At 49.7% G+C, this 19,172-nt stretch overlaps 2 protein-coding genes across 2 annotated transcripts in view; both read left to right on the forward strand.

Moving 5' to 3' along the window:
* The window catches only part of Macrod1 (mono-ADP ribosylhydrolase 1), an 899,697-nt gene extending 889,840 nt beyond the window's left edge, over window positions 1-9,857 (forward strand). Inside the window, exon 12 of the transcript XR_007830644.1 lies at window positions 9,843-9,857. The gene's annotated coding sequence lies outside the window, so the exon portion shown is untranslated. The remainder of the gene's footprint in view (window positions 1-9,842) is intronic.
* Slc22a8 (solute carrier family 22 member 8) lies at window positions 313-17,969 on the forward strand. The gene is made up of 11 exons (XM_051146042.1): window positions 313-460; window positions 1,135-1,491; window positions 12,214-12,317; window positions 12,846-13,000; window positions 13,506-13,674; window positions 15,507-15,630; window positions 15,819-15,934; window positions 16,799-17,013; window positions 17,347-17,455; window positions 17,590-17,793; window positions 17,881-17,969. The coding sequence occupies exons 2-11, from the start codon at window positions 1,159-1,161 to the stop codon at window positions 17,960-17,962; spliced, it is 1,611 nt and encodes a 536-aa protein (XP_051001999.1). The 5' UTR covers window positions 313-460; window positions 1,135-1,158; the 3' UTR covers window positions 17,963-17,969.
* Window positions 17,970-19,172: the final 1,203 nt, after the last annotated feature.

The following is a 19,172-nucleotide window of genomic DNA, read 5'->3' on the forward strand; positions in this document are numbered from 1 at the left end:
GGAGATGCTGGGCAGGAAAAGACAGTAGTTGCAGGACCGCCACCTCTCTGAAATGTCATTCTCAGCTCCAAGTCCTCTGACAGGAATCCCTCCCCAGACTCTCTCTTAGGAGAGGTGGCCTGGGCCACTCAGCCCTTTGTCCAGCCAGCAGCCCTCTAGGCTCAGCCATCCTCGGTTTCCCCAACCCACTTCTCCACCCCCACCAGCCTTGGCTGAGGCAGCCCTTTCTGGGCTTGGTGGGTTCACAGCATTCTCCCTGCCGGATGTTAATCCTCCAAAGAAAGTCAAACATTAGCCCAGGAAACAGCTTATGCCTTATATAAGGCCCCCTGGGGGAGACACAAACAGCTTGTTAGAGCTGAGCTGCCCTACCACAGCAGCTGCCGGACCCTAGGACAGAGCACCAGCCACTGCCACATCCACCTCCAGCCCCACTGGATCCAACAGCCCCAGTCACCAGGTGAGATGGGATAGAAAGCCCTTAAGTCTAGCACCCAAGAACACCACAAAGCCAGGCCCTGCTTCCTCACGGAAACTGGTCAAACCCCTAATGCCTTCAGGGAGCTGCTTGGACTCTTCGGGCACTCCAGCACAGGGGAGGCGCCCCCCCACCCCCAGGGAACAGCAAGGAGGTTTTGAGCTTTGTGGGGGGGGGGGTCCTTCCTAGCCCACATGGAGCAATCAAGCATGTATATTATCCTCCCGCTCACATGCCTATAGCCTGTGCAACCTACATGCAAGTTTGGACCCTTGGTCCCTACTATGTGGCCCGTGCAGCCTCATGCATACACGCCTACAACGAATACGTGCATTCACCCAGCCTCTACATACAACTTAAATGTACACACATTTCTGTATCCACACTGGTATTCCAATATCCCTCCACGCAGCTGGGTACACCTTATGTGTCCATACACCAGAGCCTCGACATCTTTAATGTACACAAACATAGCTCCACACATGTGTGATCACACATGTAACTAGATAAGTTTTCAGGCATGTGGTTCTATGATGCTCCACAGGCCTACATATCACACACGTGCACGCGCACACACACACACACACACACACACACACACACACACACACACACACACAAACTCCTCTTTTTGGCCTGATGTGCCTTGCATACAGTTTTGGTTCATCTTGCCTGGTGCCATGACCTTCTCGGAAATGCTGGATCGCGTTGGAAGCATGGGCCCCTTCCAGTACCTGCATGTGACCTTGCTGGCCCTCCCAATCCTTGGAATGGCCAACCACAACTTGCTACAGATCTTCACAGCCACCACCCCTGCCCACCACTGTCGCCCACCCCCCAATGCCTCTATGGGGCCCTGGGTGCTCCCCTTGGGCCATAATGGAAAGCCTGCAAGGTGTCTCCGGTTCGTGCATCTGCCCAACGCCAGTCTTCCCAATGCCACCCAGGGGGCCACCGAGCCGTGCTTGGATGGCTGGATCTACAACAGCACCAGAGACACCATTGTGACAGAGGTAAGTCTGGCACCCTCTCTCACTCCACCTTACCTTAGGTACTCCCACACTGTACAGCACTTGTGGATAGGACAGGCAGGGGCACTTGACTTCCCAGGATTGGAGGACAGGGGACTGAGCAAAGAGGAAGGAGCCCAGTGCTATCGCATATGAACTGAGTGGTTTGGTTCCTTCATACTCAAGAGCCCAAGCATTCCTCAATCCGCAGCACAGTACTGAGTTCCAGGGATTCAAAACTGTACAGTCCTTGCTCCTAGTGGGCTGTGATAGCCTTGTTGGTCAGCATCAGTGGATGAAAACACCACACGAAGAAGTGTAAAATGACTTGTTACCTCATGCTGTGCAGTGACTTTGGACTGTGACCTTGCACCCTTGGACTAGTTATAAGGACAGGAAGGGGTGGGCATTGGACGGAGCCGCCCTCAAGAAGCGTCTCTGGAGCTGAGATTAGCACAGCAGGCAAGGGTTAATCAGAAGAGGGGCATTCTGTCATGTGCAAAGCATTGCAAGACTGGGCGGGCAGAAGAGGAATTCCATGGCGCAGAGGTTGAAAGACTCCTGAGCAGATCCAGAGGGCGTCAGTCATCCACACACGCACTCACTTCTCAGGCACCTTTCTTGGAGTAGCTGACTTTCTCACCTGTCATTCCAAGGAAACAGAGTTAAATCAAATCCTTCTATGAACTGACAGGCCAGTCAGAAGGCTGTGATGGGAGGAAAAATGAGAAAATGGGAGTCAGTGTTCACTGAAGGTCTACTAGCTTCCAGGCACATCTGGGTGCTCTGCAGGGCTCTGGTGTGTGGATGCATGCTGGCTGCTTCGTTGCTGTTGAGGGGCCCAAGGAAGAGAGTGGCTGTTCTTTGCTGGAATTTAAAGTAAAATGCCCCCACGGACAAAGTTCAAGGGAAGCCTTAGGCCATAAGATTGCAGGGTTCTTCGCAAAGGCAACCCTGTGATTCCCCACAAGTGTAGGATCCAAATATTGCCTCATTGGAAGACCTTTGCCTTGCAAATACACTCCCAGGGATGCCACCCTATGGACCTAGGCTTCCTGGAATCCCAGGGGAGTGCAGTCCCCTTTTTCCACTTCCTAGATGAGGAAATGGAGGCTCCAGCCTGACCTTCTTCTGTGGGAAGAGGGAGGATTTAAACTCCAGACCATCCACACCATCTATATAATTATCTATGTAGTTAATAAATATTTATTCCCTATGAAGCATTTGCTACACGCCAGACGGACATGGTCCTAAACACCTGACAAATGTTAACCATTTTGTGCTTTTTTGACAGCTGTAAAGTTATTAACATTCAAAACCCCACCTTTCAGATGGGGAGACTGAAGCCCAGAGAGCTTAGGAGCTTGCTCAGAGTCACACTGTGAGTAAGCAGGCTTGAACACCAGAGCTGAGCCCCCAAGGAGCACATTTGCTACACTCATGTCCCCTAGACTATACTTCTTCCCTGTCACATCTACTATTTTTCTGCTCTGTGTCAAGCACAGCACTCAGAATGCATCAAGTATCCAAAACATTGCGCCCAGTATATCATACGGTGCAGAATGCGAAGGCCAGAGGGAAAGAAGACATTAACCTTTCAGATGCTTACAGATGCTTTTCAGATGCTTTCAGAAGGGACGCAGGTGCCTCTCTGTAGGGGTCAATAGTTCAGTAGGATCTGCGTTCTTCCTGAGACAGGACTCACTGCTGTGTCCTCAGTACCCGGGATACTACCTGGCACAAAGGAGAGACTCTGAAGAATAAATATTTGTGAACGGAATAAATAAATTTTTCCATAATCTTAAGAGTCTGAAAAGCCAGTGAAGAGGCTTCTAACCAGCGCAGGGGGTCAGGAGGTCCTAGAGGGCTTGCTCTGGACATAAAAGAGAGAGAATGGGCCCAAGTGGTGGGCAACACACCCCAGATAAGAGGCACAGCATCTCAGATGCAAAGTCACAGATGTGTAAAGACCGAAGAATAGACAAGAACAGCTAGGCATGGTGGCTTACCAGACACAGGACAGGAGATAGCAGGGGGCACTGTTGTGGTCACAAAGCAAAAATGTAGCCTCTGTAACAAAGGCTAGGGAGCCTCCGGATGTGGTAGTATTTAAGGAGGAGTGCAGCAGGTTCAGGTCACCTTCTGCAGAGCCTCACTCTGTGGGACAGAGAGTGGGTGGCTTTTGGGAGAGTTCTGGTCTAGCAGTGGGGAGAGCTGGTGGCAAGCTGCACAGGACAGGTATGACAGATAGATAGGATGGTAGATTTGGAACCCAGGGGAGAATAGGGAATCAGAACCTGTGGGACTTGGTAACTGAACAGATGTTGGAGGAAAAGAGCAGATAGGAAATCAAAGACATGCCTATATGTTTCCCCAATGTACAGGAGGTTTGCTACGCATCTGAGAAGACAATGGAAAGGAATAAAAGGCAGCACCAGAAACAGAACTGAAGGAACAAACAGCCTAAAGAAAAGGCTGGGCGTGGAAGCTGAGGCAGGAGTTCAAGGACAGCCTAGACTAAATACTTCCAGGCCACCCAGGACTAAACAGGAAGATCCTGTCTTGGGGGGGGGGGCAAGGAGAAAGGAAGGTGGAGAAGGAGGAACAGACGGAAGAAAAGGCAGGCTTACAAGAAATAGTGAAATGGCCTCATCACAATCATGGTGTGTGAGTTTACAGCTGCCAGATAGGTACAGGTGTGGTGTGTGTGTGTGTGTGTGTGTACGTGTGTGTTCGTTCATGTAATCCTCACAACCCTTTCACTTAAGCACCTTGATTATTCTGTTTGCATAGATTAGGAAACTGAAAGACAGGCCATTAGTCGAGTCCCTGGGCTAGGTATGCAGTAAGTGTCTAAAAAATGCTAAATACCAGCCGCTGCCGCTGGGAAACAACTTCCTCTCCAGGTTGCTCTTCAGGTGGGCCCCCGGGTGCCATGCCAAGAGCAGAGGTTGCAGGACCCGGGCGAGCATCAATTTATTTTTGTGCCAGCCCAATTTCCAGTCACCATGGCATTCCTTGAGGTGGTGTGAATCTGCCCAATGCAGGAGACTGCAGAAGTCCTCCCAGGGGCTGCACCGTTCTCTGTGTCAGACACCATTTACTTCTCCTTCAAACTCTAATTCTCTGAGGACATAAGAAGGGTCTCTGCCCTGCCCGGCCGCTGGAACCGTTAATGGCCAAAGCCAGCTAGAACAAGCACAGGGCTCTCTGGTCTTCTGTTCGTTCCACCCATGGCAAATGTGACCCCCAAGCACTTGGGGTGGGGTAGAGTGGAGTTCTGTCTCCCATGTGATAGAGGCCATGAGGCCTTTCCCCGAGCTTTAACTAGGACACTAAGAGGAAACAAAGGCCTCTCTTTTATAACTGGAAGGTGTGAGAGCCTGGGTGCTGAGCCTTAGGTTCGCTGGAGTACAACTTACATACACTGAGGCTCACCCAGCCTGTGGCCCTCTGGGCCCAGCCCCAGCCTCAAGTGAGCAAAATGCACACTTCTAAGGCCCCGGGCTTCCTCTCTGGGGCTTTTTACATTCCTGATCTGTTTCTGGAGCAACAAGAAGCCCATGATCTCTACCCAAGAGAGGAGCCTTGCAGGGCTCCTGCACCAGGGTCAACCACCTCTGATCTCCCCCATCGTCATCACCAAATACCCAAATTCAGAACACCTATCTGTCTCTTATGTTCAGTCCCAGTCCTGCTTCACAGCCCCACTGGCTGCCCTCTGCCCTGCTTCAGGTACCTACTTCTGCCTCCTCTTTCTCAGCCTCTGATCTAACTCGCCAGTAAGGACTTGGGAGTTTCACCATGCCTACATTGCTGCCCAGCTTGACCCCAGTGACAGCCACTATGTAAGAAGCTCCTGATCATCTGAGGGGTCTTAGAGGAAGTCTGTAGTTTCTGAAGTTCAAGAGCTCACTTGGTAAACACCAACTGCGCACAGGCCCTGGAGCTGCTGCTGCTGCTTTATTTTCCTCCTGTTGTGAGCAGGCCAGTCAGGCCCCATCCTCACCATCCTATAGAAAATGGCACTGGGCTCAGATCCAGATGGGATTCTACATAGCTGTGATGCTGGGCCAAGAGACCCTGACCCCAGGACCACAACCATCTATTTTATCACATCACATGCCATTGAACATGTGATGATGATGATGATGATAATAATGCTATTGTTGTTGTTGTTGTTATTGTTGTTGTTGTTGTTATTATTATTATTATTATTATTATTATTATTATTATTATTATTATATGATCACTGTGACTTAAGATCACAGTGTCTTCAAGACTTAGAGCTGGGTGCTTTTCATTCCTTAAATCACTCACAGCTCCAAGAAGTAGGTACCAAGTACCTACGGATACAGCTGAGGACTCTGGCATCGTGTAAAATCTTGGTTAAGTCAGCTTTCTCCACATGCATCAGGAAACCCATCCTTTTGTTTGATTGCAGTCTGCTTCCTGAATGGCTTGTGGCAACTACCTATATCATCCAGTCTGCCTATCCTCTGAGGGGCCTCCTGGCTACTCTTGTTGCTGCCCTAACTCCTAAACCTGTATCTCTGGACCTTGACCAGACCAGTGGGCTCTGACCTTGATTAACACAATGCCACACTGCGCTATGCCGTCTAGCAGCACAATGACACCCATATTTAAGTCTTCCCTCTGGCAGCCCAGGGCTCAGAACACAGCCCACACTGGGGCATCTGGGAGCTGTAGTCCTGGCCCAGAACCACAGTGTGAGTTCCTGCAGGTCTGTGCTTAGTCACTGCCTTGAAACGAACCAAGCCATGCTTGAGCAAGCTATGCATTATTGGAGGCATGGGCTCTTTATGAAAATGAGGTCATAGCAGCACCAGTTTCGTGGTTCTCTTCTGCCGTGGCTTGCAAAGCTGCCCCCTGAACAGGGTAGCCCCTTTTCTTTCCTCCCTGGTACTGATGTACCAGGCCAGGCTGAGGTTTCTGACCTTTCCTTCCCGAACCAGTCCCTTGGGGCTTAGCTATGCTATAAGACTGGGGAAAGAAATCCAGTACAGGACTAGGCTATGAAGAGCAAAAAGGCTATGTAGCACAGACCGGAGCTGATAGGAATTACAAGGCTAGGCCATGCCCAGGGTGGGAGCAAAGCACCAAGAAGCTAGCGTCTGGCTTCCTCCAATTAGCACATCACCTTTTACCTCTCTGGGCCTCTTCAGTAAAACTATGTATAATAGCCAATCCCTGTTTATTCATTCATTCATTCATTATTCATTAAACAAATACTAACATGTATTATAACTATCTACTCTGAGAGTTGCCAGGGACAAAAAGTCAGGTGAGATGTCTTCTGCCCTCAGAGAGGCTACAGAAGATAGGAAGGGAAAACCGGGAGATGAGCAGCTAGGAGGCTTCAGCTTAGCATGTACCCTCCTGGTAGTGAAAACAGAGCTGGGGAGACAAGAGGCAATTTACCCACACTGGGAGTCAGGGCTCTCAGACATGCATTCCCTTCACACACACGAATTGACCACCCAGAGACGCCCCTGACACTCAGAAAAGATTATCAAAGGACAGGCACTGTTCCTGAGCAAGAGGATCCTAACACGTGAAAAACAGCAAAGGAACCGTTTGTTTCTTTTCTGACTCCAAGTAAAACCTGATTAAATCCAAGGACTGCACCAGCCTATGGAGCCTGGGATAAGGGCAGCACAGAAAACACTCCTGACGTCAAGCTCTCCCCTACAGGCTTTAACAGGACCCTCTCAGGGGCTTTGCACAGTGAGTCCTATAGAAAACATCCAGGATGTTCCTCTCTCAGAAACTTGGGATGTCTTTAAAAATCCATCCTGTTTGCCCAACACATGCCTTCCTTGTCTATCCCAAACTCTTTCCCATCACCGCCTATCAGGCCAACAGAAGCATCACATATCACAGAATTACGGTTTATTCATTTCCAGCAAAATTCCCCAAACCAGGTAGCTTAAAGCAGCACAGAATTTATTATCTCACAAAACTGGAGATCAGGATTGCAAAACCCACAGCATCAGTATGTTGTTTACAAAGGCCCTACAAGAAATCCTCCCTTGTACCTTTTAGTTTCAGGTGATTGCTGACATGCCTCAGCACTGCTGGGCTTGTGGGTCCACCAGCCCAAACTCTGCCTCCATCCTATCCTACGTGTGTTTCTCTCTTCTCTTCCTACAGGACCCTTCCTGCCCGCTTTGGCCTCACTGCAACTCAGCTAATTATATCTAACCAACTTGGTTCCCACTCTAGGAGGCTAGAACTTTAGTGTACCTTTTGAGGGGTCACCATCAACTCATAATGGCTGTGGGTCTCAGACCTGCACCCTACAGTCTATGTTGATCTGCAAGTCAATCATGACCACATTTTTCTCATCACTTCTGATGAGCTTTGATACCCATGAAGTCTTTAAAATCAATTTACAATGTGATTGCTGTTTGCTTTTTGTTTGTTTGTTTGTTTGTTTGTTTGTTTTTCAAGACAGGGTCTCTCTGTGTGGCCTTGGCTGTCCTGGACTCGCTTTGTAGACCAGGCTGGCCTCGAACTCACAGCGATCCGCCTGCCTCTGCCTCCTAAGTGCTGGGATTAAAGGCGTGTGCCACCACCGCCCGGCTGTTTGCTTTATTTTTAATATTTAGCCACAGGGTACTTTCTAAGCTTTATGAATGCTGGTACTGCTCCAGGGGACACCATGTTGTGGTTTTCCAATCTGACTGTAAAAAATGAAGTTCCTCTCCTCGCTAACAGAGTTAGTGTGCCAGATACTGTCCACCCCACCATACACACATCTCACAAGGGAGGCAGTTTTCCTCATAGACTTTGGCATGTGGACCATATGGCCTCTCATGCAGACATGGAGGGTGATACAAATTTCATTTTCATCTGCAACTTTTCGTGGCTATAACAAATGCTTCCACAATAAGTCATGGCTTGACTATTACTAACAAAGAAATTTCTTCTGTAAGAGTTCTGAAAGAAGTAGCCTTTCAGACTGATGGTTAGATCTGCTCCTTGGGGTCATCCAGGGACCCGGACTGACAGCTGCTCTGCCACCTTCAGCACTTGGCTCCCAGTATCATGGCAGCCATCATCGCTCCTTCCCATAGGAAAGGAGAAAGCATGTGTAAGTCCAGGCCAGTGAGTCCCTCTTAAGCCAATGAGGTAGAAATGCCACATAACACCATCCATTCCCACTTTCTTATCGAGAACCACATGACTCCCGAGAGCTACCGCATCACACAGGAAGTGTATGCGTTTACTGCAAAGGGAGGAGTTGAGCTACTTTATGTGGACAGGAGACCTTTGCTTTAGATTTTCCTGAAGTACTTAAGTCGGCATGTCATAAAGCACCAGAGGTCTCTCCGGACACCCCTGTCCTGCTTCTCTCCCTCCTGTATCCTGTCACTTCCTTCTCTGCCCTCCCACCACTCCACATAGACCCCCCTTCCCTGTTAGAAGCGGCTACCAGGATTCCTGGACTTGCTGGCGCACCTGAAGCTAGCTGGGAGAAGACCTGGAGTTTTCATCCAGCCCCTGCCCCACCTCATTTCCAGAAGAGAAAGGTAGAAAGGTACTCCTGGAGCTCTGCGATCCGTCTCCACACTTCACTTCTAGGGAGGCATTTCTAGGGAACATTCTTCACTTCATTACACAAGTAATTCAGGATGTCTGAGGCAAAGAATGTGTGCTGGGATTAGCAGGAGATTAGAGCAGACAGGTTGACCAGGCCAAAGCATAGCAGCGGGCTTTATAAACCTCTCAGCAGGAGAGCCAGCATCTCTACCCAGCCGACAAGAGAGTATCCTGAGCAAACTAGAAACCCAAGAGCCATTCGTGTCACTGGTGGAAGAGTGGAGAAGACTTGCTATGAGCCTGTCCGTCACCACAATCTGCTCGGAGACTGTTTCTTGCCCCCTGGGAACAGGGAACCTAACACAGAGATGCTGTAAGGGTTAAAGAAAGTAGAGTATAGAAAAGGTTACTTTAGGGCAGTGACTGCTACAGTGAGCCCTCAGTAGGCATCAGCTGCCACTGTTCAGTCAAGGGCCACATGGTGAGCCTTATATTAAGGCAGTTGTGATTTAAAAGGGGGGGGGGGGGTTAGAGAATAGGCTCAGCAGTTAAGAGCACTTGTTGCTCTTACGGGAGACCTAATTTTTGTTTCCAGCACCCACGTGACAGTTCACAAGCATCCATCTATAGCTCCGGTTCCAGAGGTTTATGATATCCTCTTCTGACCTCTGGAGGCTCCAGGCACATATGTGGTGCACATACACCTATGTAGGCAAAACCCTCGTACACACACATCGGATAAAAACATCTGAAAAAGCAGAAACATCCAGATTCAAGGGCAAATGCAGCTGAGTGTCCTGGCGTACACCTTTAACCCAACACTCAGTGAACAGAGGCAGACACATCACTGTGAGTTCTAGGCCAGATTGGTTTATGAGTTCCAGGACATCCAGTGCTGTAGAGAGAGAGACTCTGTCTAATATACATTAGAAACTTGAGGGTGGGGGTGGGGTCTCTGAAAACACCGGGGCCAGCAGAGTTTTGATCTGTGTGAGGCAAGAAAGAAGTCCAGTTCAACGCAAATCAGTACCCCGTGTTGGTTCAAACTTCTAGAGCCTGGCCCCAGATAGTTTATTGTGGGCATATTTGAGTACAGTACAATTTTGGAAATTTTTTTCTGTTGACAGAACTTAACTCGATCTTGTACGCAAGATAAAGATTAAGTGATGACTACATCTAAACCCACTGCAAAATATTTGTGATCTCTTCCCTAAAGATGAGTTCTGTAGATGGGCTGAGAAACAAGGCTCAAGATAAGCATCTAGGGAAATGGTTCTCAACCTTCCTAATGCTGCAACCCTTTAATATGGCCCATGTTGTGGTGACCCCAACCATAAAATTATTTTGTTGCTACTTCATAACTGTAATTGTGCTACTGTTACGAATCATACTGTAATATGTGACATGCAGGATATCTGATATGTGACCCCTGTGAAAGCATCATTTGGCCCCCAAAGGGGTCACGACCTGCAGGTTGAGAGCCACTGGTCTGGAAAGAATGAATGACGTAAGCCAAAGAGTCTGGAGAAATCGGGTGTGGCCTGGGCCTACAGACAGCACAGGCCACCAAGTTATTAACCTCATACATTCTCGGTCTTGGGGTAGGAAACAGATTATGCATGTCCCCCTTTGAAGAGACAATCCTGTGTGTTTAACGTTCCTGGCTTCTCGACCACATGTCCGTGAACACAAGGACATCACGGGTAGGAGAGAGAGGCAGGAGTCAAAACAGGGACACCCGCAGGTTCTCTTCTTATACGTGGAATCTAAAAAGTAGAATTCTTAGGCGCAGAGTATGGACTCATATGTGTCAGAGGCTGGGGGATTGGCATGGAGTAGACACAGAGAAGCCAGTCATCAATGGATACACAGTTTTAGCTGAATAAGAAGAGTAAGCCCCGAGTTCTATTGCACAGCAGGGTGACTGTAATCCTAAGAATGAATTGAATATCAAAATAACTAAAAGAGGAAACTTTAAATGAATCATCACAAAAAATATATGAAATAGGAAAGGTGACAGATAGGTTCCCTTGGCATGATTTTATTTTCTCCACATATATCAAAAACATGGCAGTGTTCTCCACACATGTAATGCTAATTATGATTCACAGGTTCAAAGTCATGTAAATTTCAAAAAAAAAAAAATTTTTTTTTAAAGACAGGGTTGCCACTTGGCACACATGGGACCATATAAAGAGTGGAATGACAAGTCCTGTTAAGTCTGGGGTGTTTGTGGGATGTCATCCAGGCAGTGTTTTCAAGTAGGCCACAGACACTGATGCTCTGACGGCCAGAAAAGAGAGTGGGCCGCAGAAATGGATCTGGGCTCTTTGTCATAAAGAGTAACATAAGACTTAGAAAGCAGTGGCATTATCTGGGGAGAGAGAAGGATCCAGAGGGAGTCCTGGAGAAACTATACAGGCTAGCCAGGGGGGAAAAGGAGCCAGGTGGAGGGAGACTATCAAGGGCTAAGCCAGGTCAGGATGCAGAAGGTCTGTGGTATGGGGAAACAAAGCAGCTGTGGGTGGCTTTGGCAAGCACAGCTTCAGTGCGTGGGTCAGGACAGAACTCAGAACAGAGTGAAGAGGAGGCCGGGTGGCAGCAAGGGTAGTAGGGAGTGTAGAAAGGAAATTGTATGCAGAAAACTGATGGAGAAGAGTTGGGAGAGAAAGAGAAGAGGGGAGATGAGAAAGGAAGGGAAGAAAGGAGGGACGGACCAGAAGAGGAGAGCTTAAGAGGAGGAAAGGTGCAGTCAAGGGGGCAGGTGGAGGGACTAGCCTCGGATATATGGCAGAAAGGGGGAGGCGAACCGAATGCTGCAGGGCACAGACATGCTTTCCGTGGAAGAGGATGAGGACAGATCGATGGAGCAGCTAAGCAGCCTCTGTAAGCCACACAATGGGTCACACACACTTGAGGGATGTCATCACACAATCATGGCTCAAGGACCCAAGGAACCCCCATAGGCAGAAAGTATTGGTGCTTGGTAGTCAAAGACCAGGCTCGGGGAAGCCAAGGCGTGTGAGTGGCTGCTACTATGCGTGCATGCGTGTGTGCGCGTGCGTGTGTGTGTGTGTGTGTGTGCGCGCACGCACGTGAGCACAGGCTGAGCATGGCTAGGGGCAGTGAGCTAAGCTGATCCTACATTGCTCTGTGCAGTGGGACTTGGTGTGCAGCTCCAACAAACTGAAGGAGATGGCTCAGTCGATCTTCATGGCAGGCATACTGATTGGAGGACCTGTGTTTGGAGAACTGTCAGACAGGTGAGTCTTGGAACCACATTCCACGTACATCCCCCTCCCAACACTGCTCTACCCAGGTACCCCAAAGAAGCAAAAGCTGGAGGTAGAGGAAAGATTGGTCCCCTCTGGGCAGACAGGGCAGACACTGTTCTCTTGTCATGCCATAGCTTTCATTTTGTCCCAAAGTCCTCACTTGAATCATCTGGCCTCTTGACCCAGGTGTTTGGACCCAGTATTCTTGCTCCATAGTGTAAACTCAGACAGATAAGTCGCTCAGAAATACATGGTCTTTTGACCTCTGCTCAGTCAGCTAAGCTGCAATGGAGGAAGTAACTCATTAACTCAATGAGCCTACTGCAGACTTGCTGAATAACAGCAATTATCAGCAAGGCTCTGTCTGCTGAGGGGGTCAACTACTCTATCTTCTTTTTGAGTGAGGATTGGGGTGGGGGGGTTGCCTTTAGCCCTTTGCCCCAAAGCCTGCAAAGTCACTCGATTTGGCACATGCACAGTGACTCAACCTGCCCCTTCCTCTCTTCTGAGCTGCAGGTTTGGCCGCAAGCCCATCCTGATCTGGAGCTATCTAATGCTGGCAGCCAGTGGCTCAGGTGCTGCCTTCAGCCCCAGCCTCCCCATCTACATAGTCTTCCGGTTCCTGTGTGGTTGCAGCATCTCAGGCATTTCTCTGAGCACCGTTATCTTGAGTGAGCCACGGTGGGGGACAGAGGGAGGCCTGCCGGGCAAGGCACTGGGGAGCCCCAGGCAAAAAGCTAAGAGAGTGGGTTTGATTCAACCCAGAGGCCCTACCTTTGATTTCTCAAGACCCTTCTAAATTTAACAGAAACCACAAACAAAATTACAGCAGCTGTGAAACTGTAAGGCTTGCCTGAAGTCTGGGCACTCCGCTAGGCACAGGATCCTACACAGCGCACACCCAGAAATGAGCGACAGATAATGAAGTGTAGGTGCAAAGCAAGGGAATCCACTTGCCAGTGGAGAGACACATTAAAAGTAAGCTGGGGAGGAGAGAGGCCCAGGTTTGAGTCCTGTGCCCTTGAGTTTCAGGTGCAATACCTACAAAATGGTGATAATTGAACTCTTGGGATCAGATGAGGTCGGGTAGCTGCCGGGAGGCAGATGATACCACTTCACAGAGAGGTGCCTGGGGCCTGACCACACCCTTATCTGGTTCTTGGGCTCCTCCCACAGATGTGGAATGGGTACCCACCTCGATGCGGGCCATCTCTTCAACCACAATTGGGTACTGCTACACCTTTGGCCAGTTCATTCTGCCCGGCTTGGCCTATGCCATTCCTCAGTGGCGCTGGCTACAGTTAACCACATCTGTTCCCTTCTTCATCTTCTCCCTGTCATCTTGGTATGTGGCCCTCTGATGTCCTCCTCTATTCCCCGGTTCCACTGGGGACAAGTAAGGGTCCCATGCCTAACCTGACTATGCAGCTCCATCTGTGCACAACTCCCTTGTGCCAGAGTCAAGGAAGGCCCTCCAGGGTGGAAGGATTACATGTGCTGAAACATACCGTAGGACTGAGCAGGTATGAGAAGCATGGGGGGGGGTGCCTGCAGCTAAAGAAGGGGCATGAGTTGACGTGGATGGGAGGGGCCTGGTCCACTGTGAACATAGAAAGCCAGGAAAACCTTAGCTTCACATGGAAGAGGGTGGAAAAGTTTTGAGGTGTCTATGGGGATGGCAGACCTGGCCAAAGTTTTGCTTGTGGGAATTTTTTTTTAAAGGCCCTGAAATATAGACCCACACGATGAGGCTAAGGATAGAAGGAAGGGGACTGCTATAGGATACATGATTCAAGGGAAGAACTCCGAAAGACATTTTAAAGGAAGTATCTACAGAATTAGGAGGTTTTCAGATTTAAAGTACAAAAGACTATCCAAAGTGGAGCGTTAGCCTGGATATCTGTGAGAATTGAAGTGGTTTGGTGGGAAACCCAGGGTGGACAGAAAACTCATCAACAACGTGTTCGACCCAAAGCCACACAGAAAGACAGGAAATTAGTGCGCATAACTCATGGTTGAAGGCGGGATGTTACAAGCATTCAGAGGCCAGGCTATGAAACCTTGCCACAACTGTTTATAAACTATGTGTCATTCTGGACAAATGTTGTCTCTGATCCTTGTACCGTCTCTGTTTGATGAGAGCATTATCGTCCCTGTCCAAAATGAGAACGCTGAAGCTTAGAGATTGTTACATGGAAAAGTACAGGCTTGTGATGGAACTTCAACTTGGACAGTGGCAATCTGAAAGTGAGAGAGAAAGGCATGGGACCCGGGGTGGGAGCTGTCAGAGTCAGGAGACAAAACGGGCAGATGGTCTGCAGAATACAGTTGAAAACTCAGGGCCCTTTATCCTGTGACTTGGGGCAGGTCTCACCCACTCTGAGTATCAAGATTTTTCTAGATAAAATGGGGATGATGTTGCCGATTCCTCCAGGTTTCATGGGGCTAGCCTGCAGGAAGGCTGTTGACCGGGAACCAATGCTGTCATTATTCTCAGGGAGCCAAAGCAGGACTCCTGGGCTCAGGCAGGAAGCATGAGAGGAGCTCCTTCACGGTTGTTGCCTTGGGTCTGGGTACTCCACTAGGCACAGGATCCTATACAGCACGTACATGGAAGTGAGTGACAGATGATGATGACGATGACGATGTTGAGGCGCAAAGCAAGGGAAGACACTTGCCAGTGTAGAGCAGGAACAGGACTGCCAAGGTAGAAATGGAATCACAAAGCCCCTGAGCAACAGACTCAGAACGCTGGGAGCAGGGGTCTGAGAGGGTGAGCAATATCCACCCTCCAAAGGCCCTGAAGGAATCCAGAGACCAAGGAAGGTTAAGGGGGAAGAGGTAAATGACCCTCCAGCTGACCAGCCTCAGGTATGCCATTCCCTTCCCAAACTATGCCCGCCTTAGCCTAGCCCCTGGGACTCTCAGCTAAGGAATAGAGCCAACAAGAGACCTAGGTTGAAGACAGAGGAAGGCTTTTTAGAAGTGGGGGAACAGAGTGCTGAAATGTGTGCTCACTAGAGGCACCCCAGGTACAAAGGCAGGCCAACGTGAAGTTCCTCAGAAAATGCATTAGGCACCTCAGGTTTCTTGGTCTCCTGTCCCACGGCCCCAGATGCGGATGCCTCAAAAGAGACTCTGGAACTGGAGCCACTGTGTTTTGACTCTGGCCCCCAGGTGGGTTCCAGAGTCCATACGGTGGCTGGTTCTGTCTGGGAAAGTTTCAAAGGCCCTGAAGACACTCCAGAGGGTGGCTACCATCAATGGCAAGAAGGAGGAAGGGAAGAAGCTCACCGTGGAGGTAAGTAGGAAGGGACTGTAGTTAGGGCACGGCCACGTGTCTGCCTCGCTTGCCTCTGTTTCCCCAGCTTACAGCCATACCCTATCTGCTCCCCACAACGAATCCTCTAGAAGAACAAGGCCTGAACCTACTTCCCTTCTACCAGCAAGGCCCACTAACAGCACTTCCTCCTTCTCCTGTGTCCCAAGGAGCTGAAGTCCAACCTGCAGAAAGACATTATCTTAGCCAAGGTCAAGCATGGCTTATCTGACTTGTTCCGCGTGTCCATCCTGCGCCGTGTGACCTTCTGCCTCTCCCTGGCCTGGTAACCCGCCACCTCTCCCTACCCACGTCCTGCATAGGACTCATGAACAAGGTGTCCATCAGGGCAAACACTAGGAGACCTGCGAATGAAATCAAGGGACTGTCTCCTAGGGGCCGCCGCACCGCCACCGAGCGCAACTTCCATCCCAGAAGTCCCGCATTCTGCTGAGGGGGTCTACCTCCCTCTGCATTGCACTACCCCACACAAAGGGCAGGTGCTTTAGACTCTTCAATGCACATTCTTATGACAGCACTTTCCCCATAGTGCGCCTCTCTGTCACTAGCTCTGCCTTCTGGATCCACACAGATCAGAGCTGACCCTGCAGGCTGCAAACTTGCAGGAAGCAATCATGTGTCTCCCCAGTTTCTTCTGACTGATCCCGCATCATCCCCAAAGCTTTTAGTTGACCTGGTTATGAAACCATCTTCCATCCTAGTCTTCCCCAGAATCAAATTTGTTTCACACTTTGCCATAATTCTAAGAGGAGTTGCCCACTTACTGCTTACAGCTTGAGTTTCACCTCTGCCTCTCTGGATGGTCCACTTTTTTACTGAACAAAAACAGATCATTTCCTGCCTCCTCTGCTCTCTGAGAATCCTTCCAGCCCTGCTATTCTATGGAGCTAATCTTGGACCCCTTTGCCGAGAACACCCTAGGCCATGACCATGCCAGACATGACCAATCAATCCGAGCACTTTTCATTGAGCTCAGACACAGTCTCACAATATTCAAGCAGCCTGTATCAACCAGTTATAGATGCCACAATAATCAAAAAGCATTTACCATCCTGGTAACCCATAAACTGCTATGGGAAGGGACCTCAGCTTGGCTGCAGATTTTGACCAATTCCTCTCTGTCTCTCAGGTTTGCTACTGGTTTTGCCTACTACAGTTTGGCTATGGGGGTAGAAGAATTTGGAGTCAACATCTACATACTCCAGGTCATCTTTGGCGGGGTTGACATCCCAGCCAAGTTCATCACAATCCTCTCCATAAGTTATCTGGGCCGGCGCATCACTCAAGGCTCCCTCCTGCTCTTGGCAGGAGGGGCCATCTTGGCACTCATCTTTGTGTCTTCAGGTGAGAGGTTGGGGTTACCCTGGGAGCCTCTGGAAGAAGGTACCACAGTCTGGAAAGTAAGCTCTGGCTTTATCAACCCTCCTCCAGGTCACGGTGTCAGCCTTGAACAGATTCCCTACCTTTTGTAGGGCTCAGGTTACTCCTGTAGAAAACAATTCAATCAGCCCACATGACAAAACATTAGGAGTAGCAGATGGGTTATCACACACCTTTCCCTTTTCATATGAGCTTCCGGGCAACCAAAGCACTGAGGAAGATAAGTCTGCTAAGGAGTGAGAACACTCGGGTGCTTGGGAACACCAAGGCCCATCCCCCCAATGCCTTCCCACGCAGAAATGCAGCTCCTGAGAACAGCGCTGGCTGTGTTTGGGAAGGGATGCTTGTCCGGCTCCTTCAGCTGCCTCTTCCTCTACACAAGTGAGCTCTACCCTACAGTCCTCAGGTAGGTGATGCATGTGGGTGAGGAGCTAACGGACAGAGCTGAAGCGTCCTCCTGCCCTCTACGCAGAGATTCCAGGATTACCCTTTTAAAGGCCCTGTGCACAGGCTGCTAATCCCTTCTCTGAACCCTCCCAGGCAAACAGGTATGGGTGTTAGTAACGTGTGGGCTCGCGTGGGAAGTATGATGGCCCCACTGGTGAAAATCACTGGTGAGGTGCATCCCTTCCTCCCTAATGTCATCTTTGGGAGCCTGGCCCTACTGGGAGGCAGCGCCGCCTTCTTCCTGCTTGAGACCCTCAATCGGCCCTTACCAGAGACTATCGAGGATATACAACACTGGTGAGTTCTCTGCCTGTGGCTCCCAGGGCTTCCCTTTGAGCAAGCAGGCCAGAGCTCCAGGCTTTCCCTAAGCCTATATGTCCCTAGGCACCAGCAAGTCAAGAAAGCAAAGCAGGACCCAGAAGCAGGAAAGGAATCCCAGACAATTCCTCTGAAGACTGGTGGATAGGAACAGCAGAATCCTCTTTCCTGCCTTCCAGAGATTAATCCCAAGCAGGACCCTTCTGGGGCTCCTCGGGCTCCTTGAAGTTTGGAGGAGGCCCTGGGTGGGCCTATGCTCTTAGAACAAAGACTTCTGAGAGCTCAGTAAAGTTATTCTACCATCGGCACCTCCACCATAGCCCACGATGCAGACCTGGCCTCTTCACAGCTCTAGCCACGAGGCTCCCCATACTCACCCCTGCACTCACCCTCCAGGCAACCCAGGCCCTGCCATTCTTCTATCTGCCATTTCTGTATTGGCCACTTTCCCCTGCCGTGCTACCTCCTCTCCCCCTTAAGAGCCCCTAGCAGTTCTAATGGTTTTCTATTTCCTTCCTCAAACCCTTTCCTTGGTGGGAAATTTCAATAAACCACAATGAATAACTCAGGCCACGCTTCTTGGAAAGGGAGATGGGGAAAGAGGGATGGCCATGATGTGGACATGGGAACACACGCGCGCGCGCGCGCGCGCACACACACACACACACACACACACACACACACACATGTCATCTGCACCACACAAGCATACAGATACGGGCAGTCAGCTGCATGCAAGCTGGGCTGCTCTGAACACATACACATATCCGCAGCCATAACATGCTACCACAAGCTGGATTGCCTAGACAACAGAAATTTGTTGCTCGTAGTTCTTGAGTCTGGGAAGTCCAAGCAAGGTCAAGGTAAGAGTCTGGGGAGTTATTGTGTCTCCACAAAGCTGGTTCCCTCCGGCTATTCCATCAGGCACTGATCCATTTCCTGAGAACAGAGCTATGTTGGTCTGCTTTCTAACACCATGACAAAATGCCTGAAGTAAACAACTTAAAAAGGAGGTTTTATTTGGGTTCTCAGTTTTAGGTTTTGGCCCATGGTCACTAGGCACTGTTTCTTCAGAGCCAAGGTGGAACATCACGACAGGGGACGCTTTGTCTTTCTTCAAGCATTTGTATTCCCAAGCCCTGCTAGTTAAGGAGTTTCAGAACCCTGGAGACCCTGCCTTGCTTAGGGTTTCTATTGCTATGGTGAAACACCATAGCCAAAGGCAGCTCAGGGAGGATACGCTTTATTTCCTTTATGATGCTGAGGTCACACTTCATCACTGTAGGAAGTCAGGGCAGGAACTAAGCAGAGCCCGCGGAGGAGCACTGCTTACTAACTTGCTCCTCCTGGCTTTCTCA

This window comes from Acomys russatus, chromosome 5, assembly GCF_903995435.1.
Source record: "Acomys russatus chromosome 5, mAcoRus1.1, whole genome shotgun sequence".
Taxonomy (NCBI): Eukaryota; Metazoa; Chordata; class Mammalia; order Rodentia; family Muridae; genus Acomys; species Acomys russatus.

Coding starts and splice junctions, on each gene's coding strand:
- Slc22a8 (XM_051146042.1), top strand. CDS start 1,159: ATGACCTTCTCGGAAATGCTGGATCGCGTTGGAAGCATGGGCCCCTTC. Junction 17,014..17,346: donor ACTCATCTTTGTGTCTTCAG/GTGAGAGGTTGG, acceptor CTTCCCACGCAG/AAATGCAGCTCCTGAGAACA. Junction 17,456..17,589: donor CTCTACCCTACAGTCCTCAG/GTAGGTGATGCA, acceptor GAACCCTCCCAG/GCAAACAGGTATGGGTGTTA.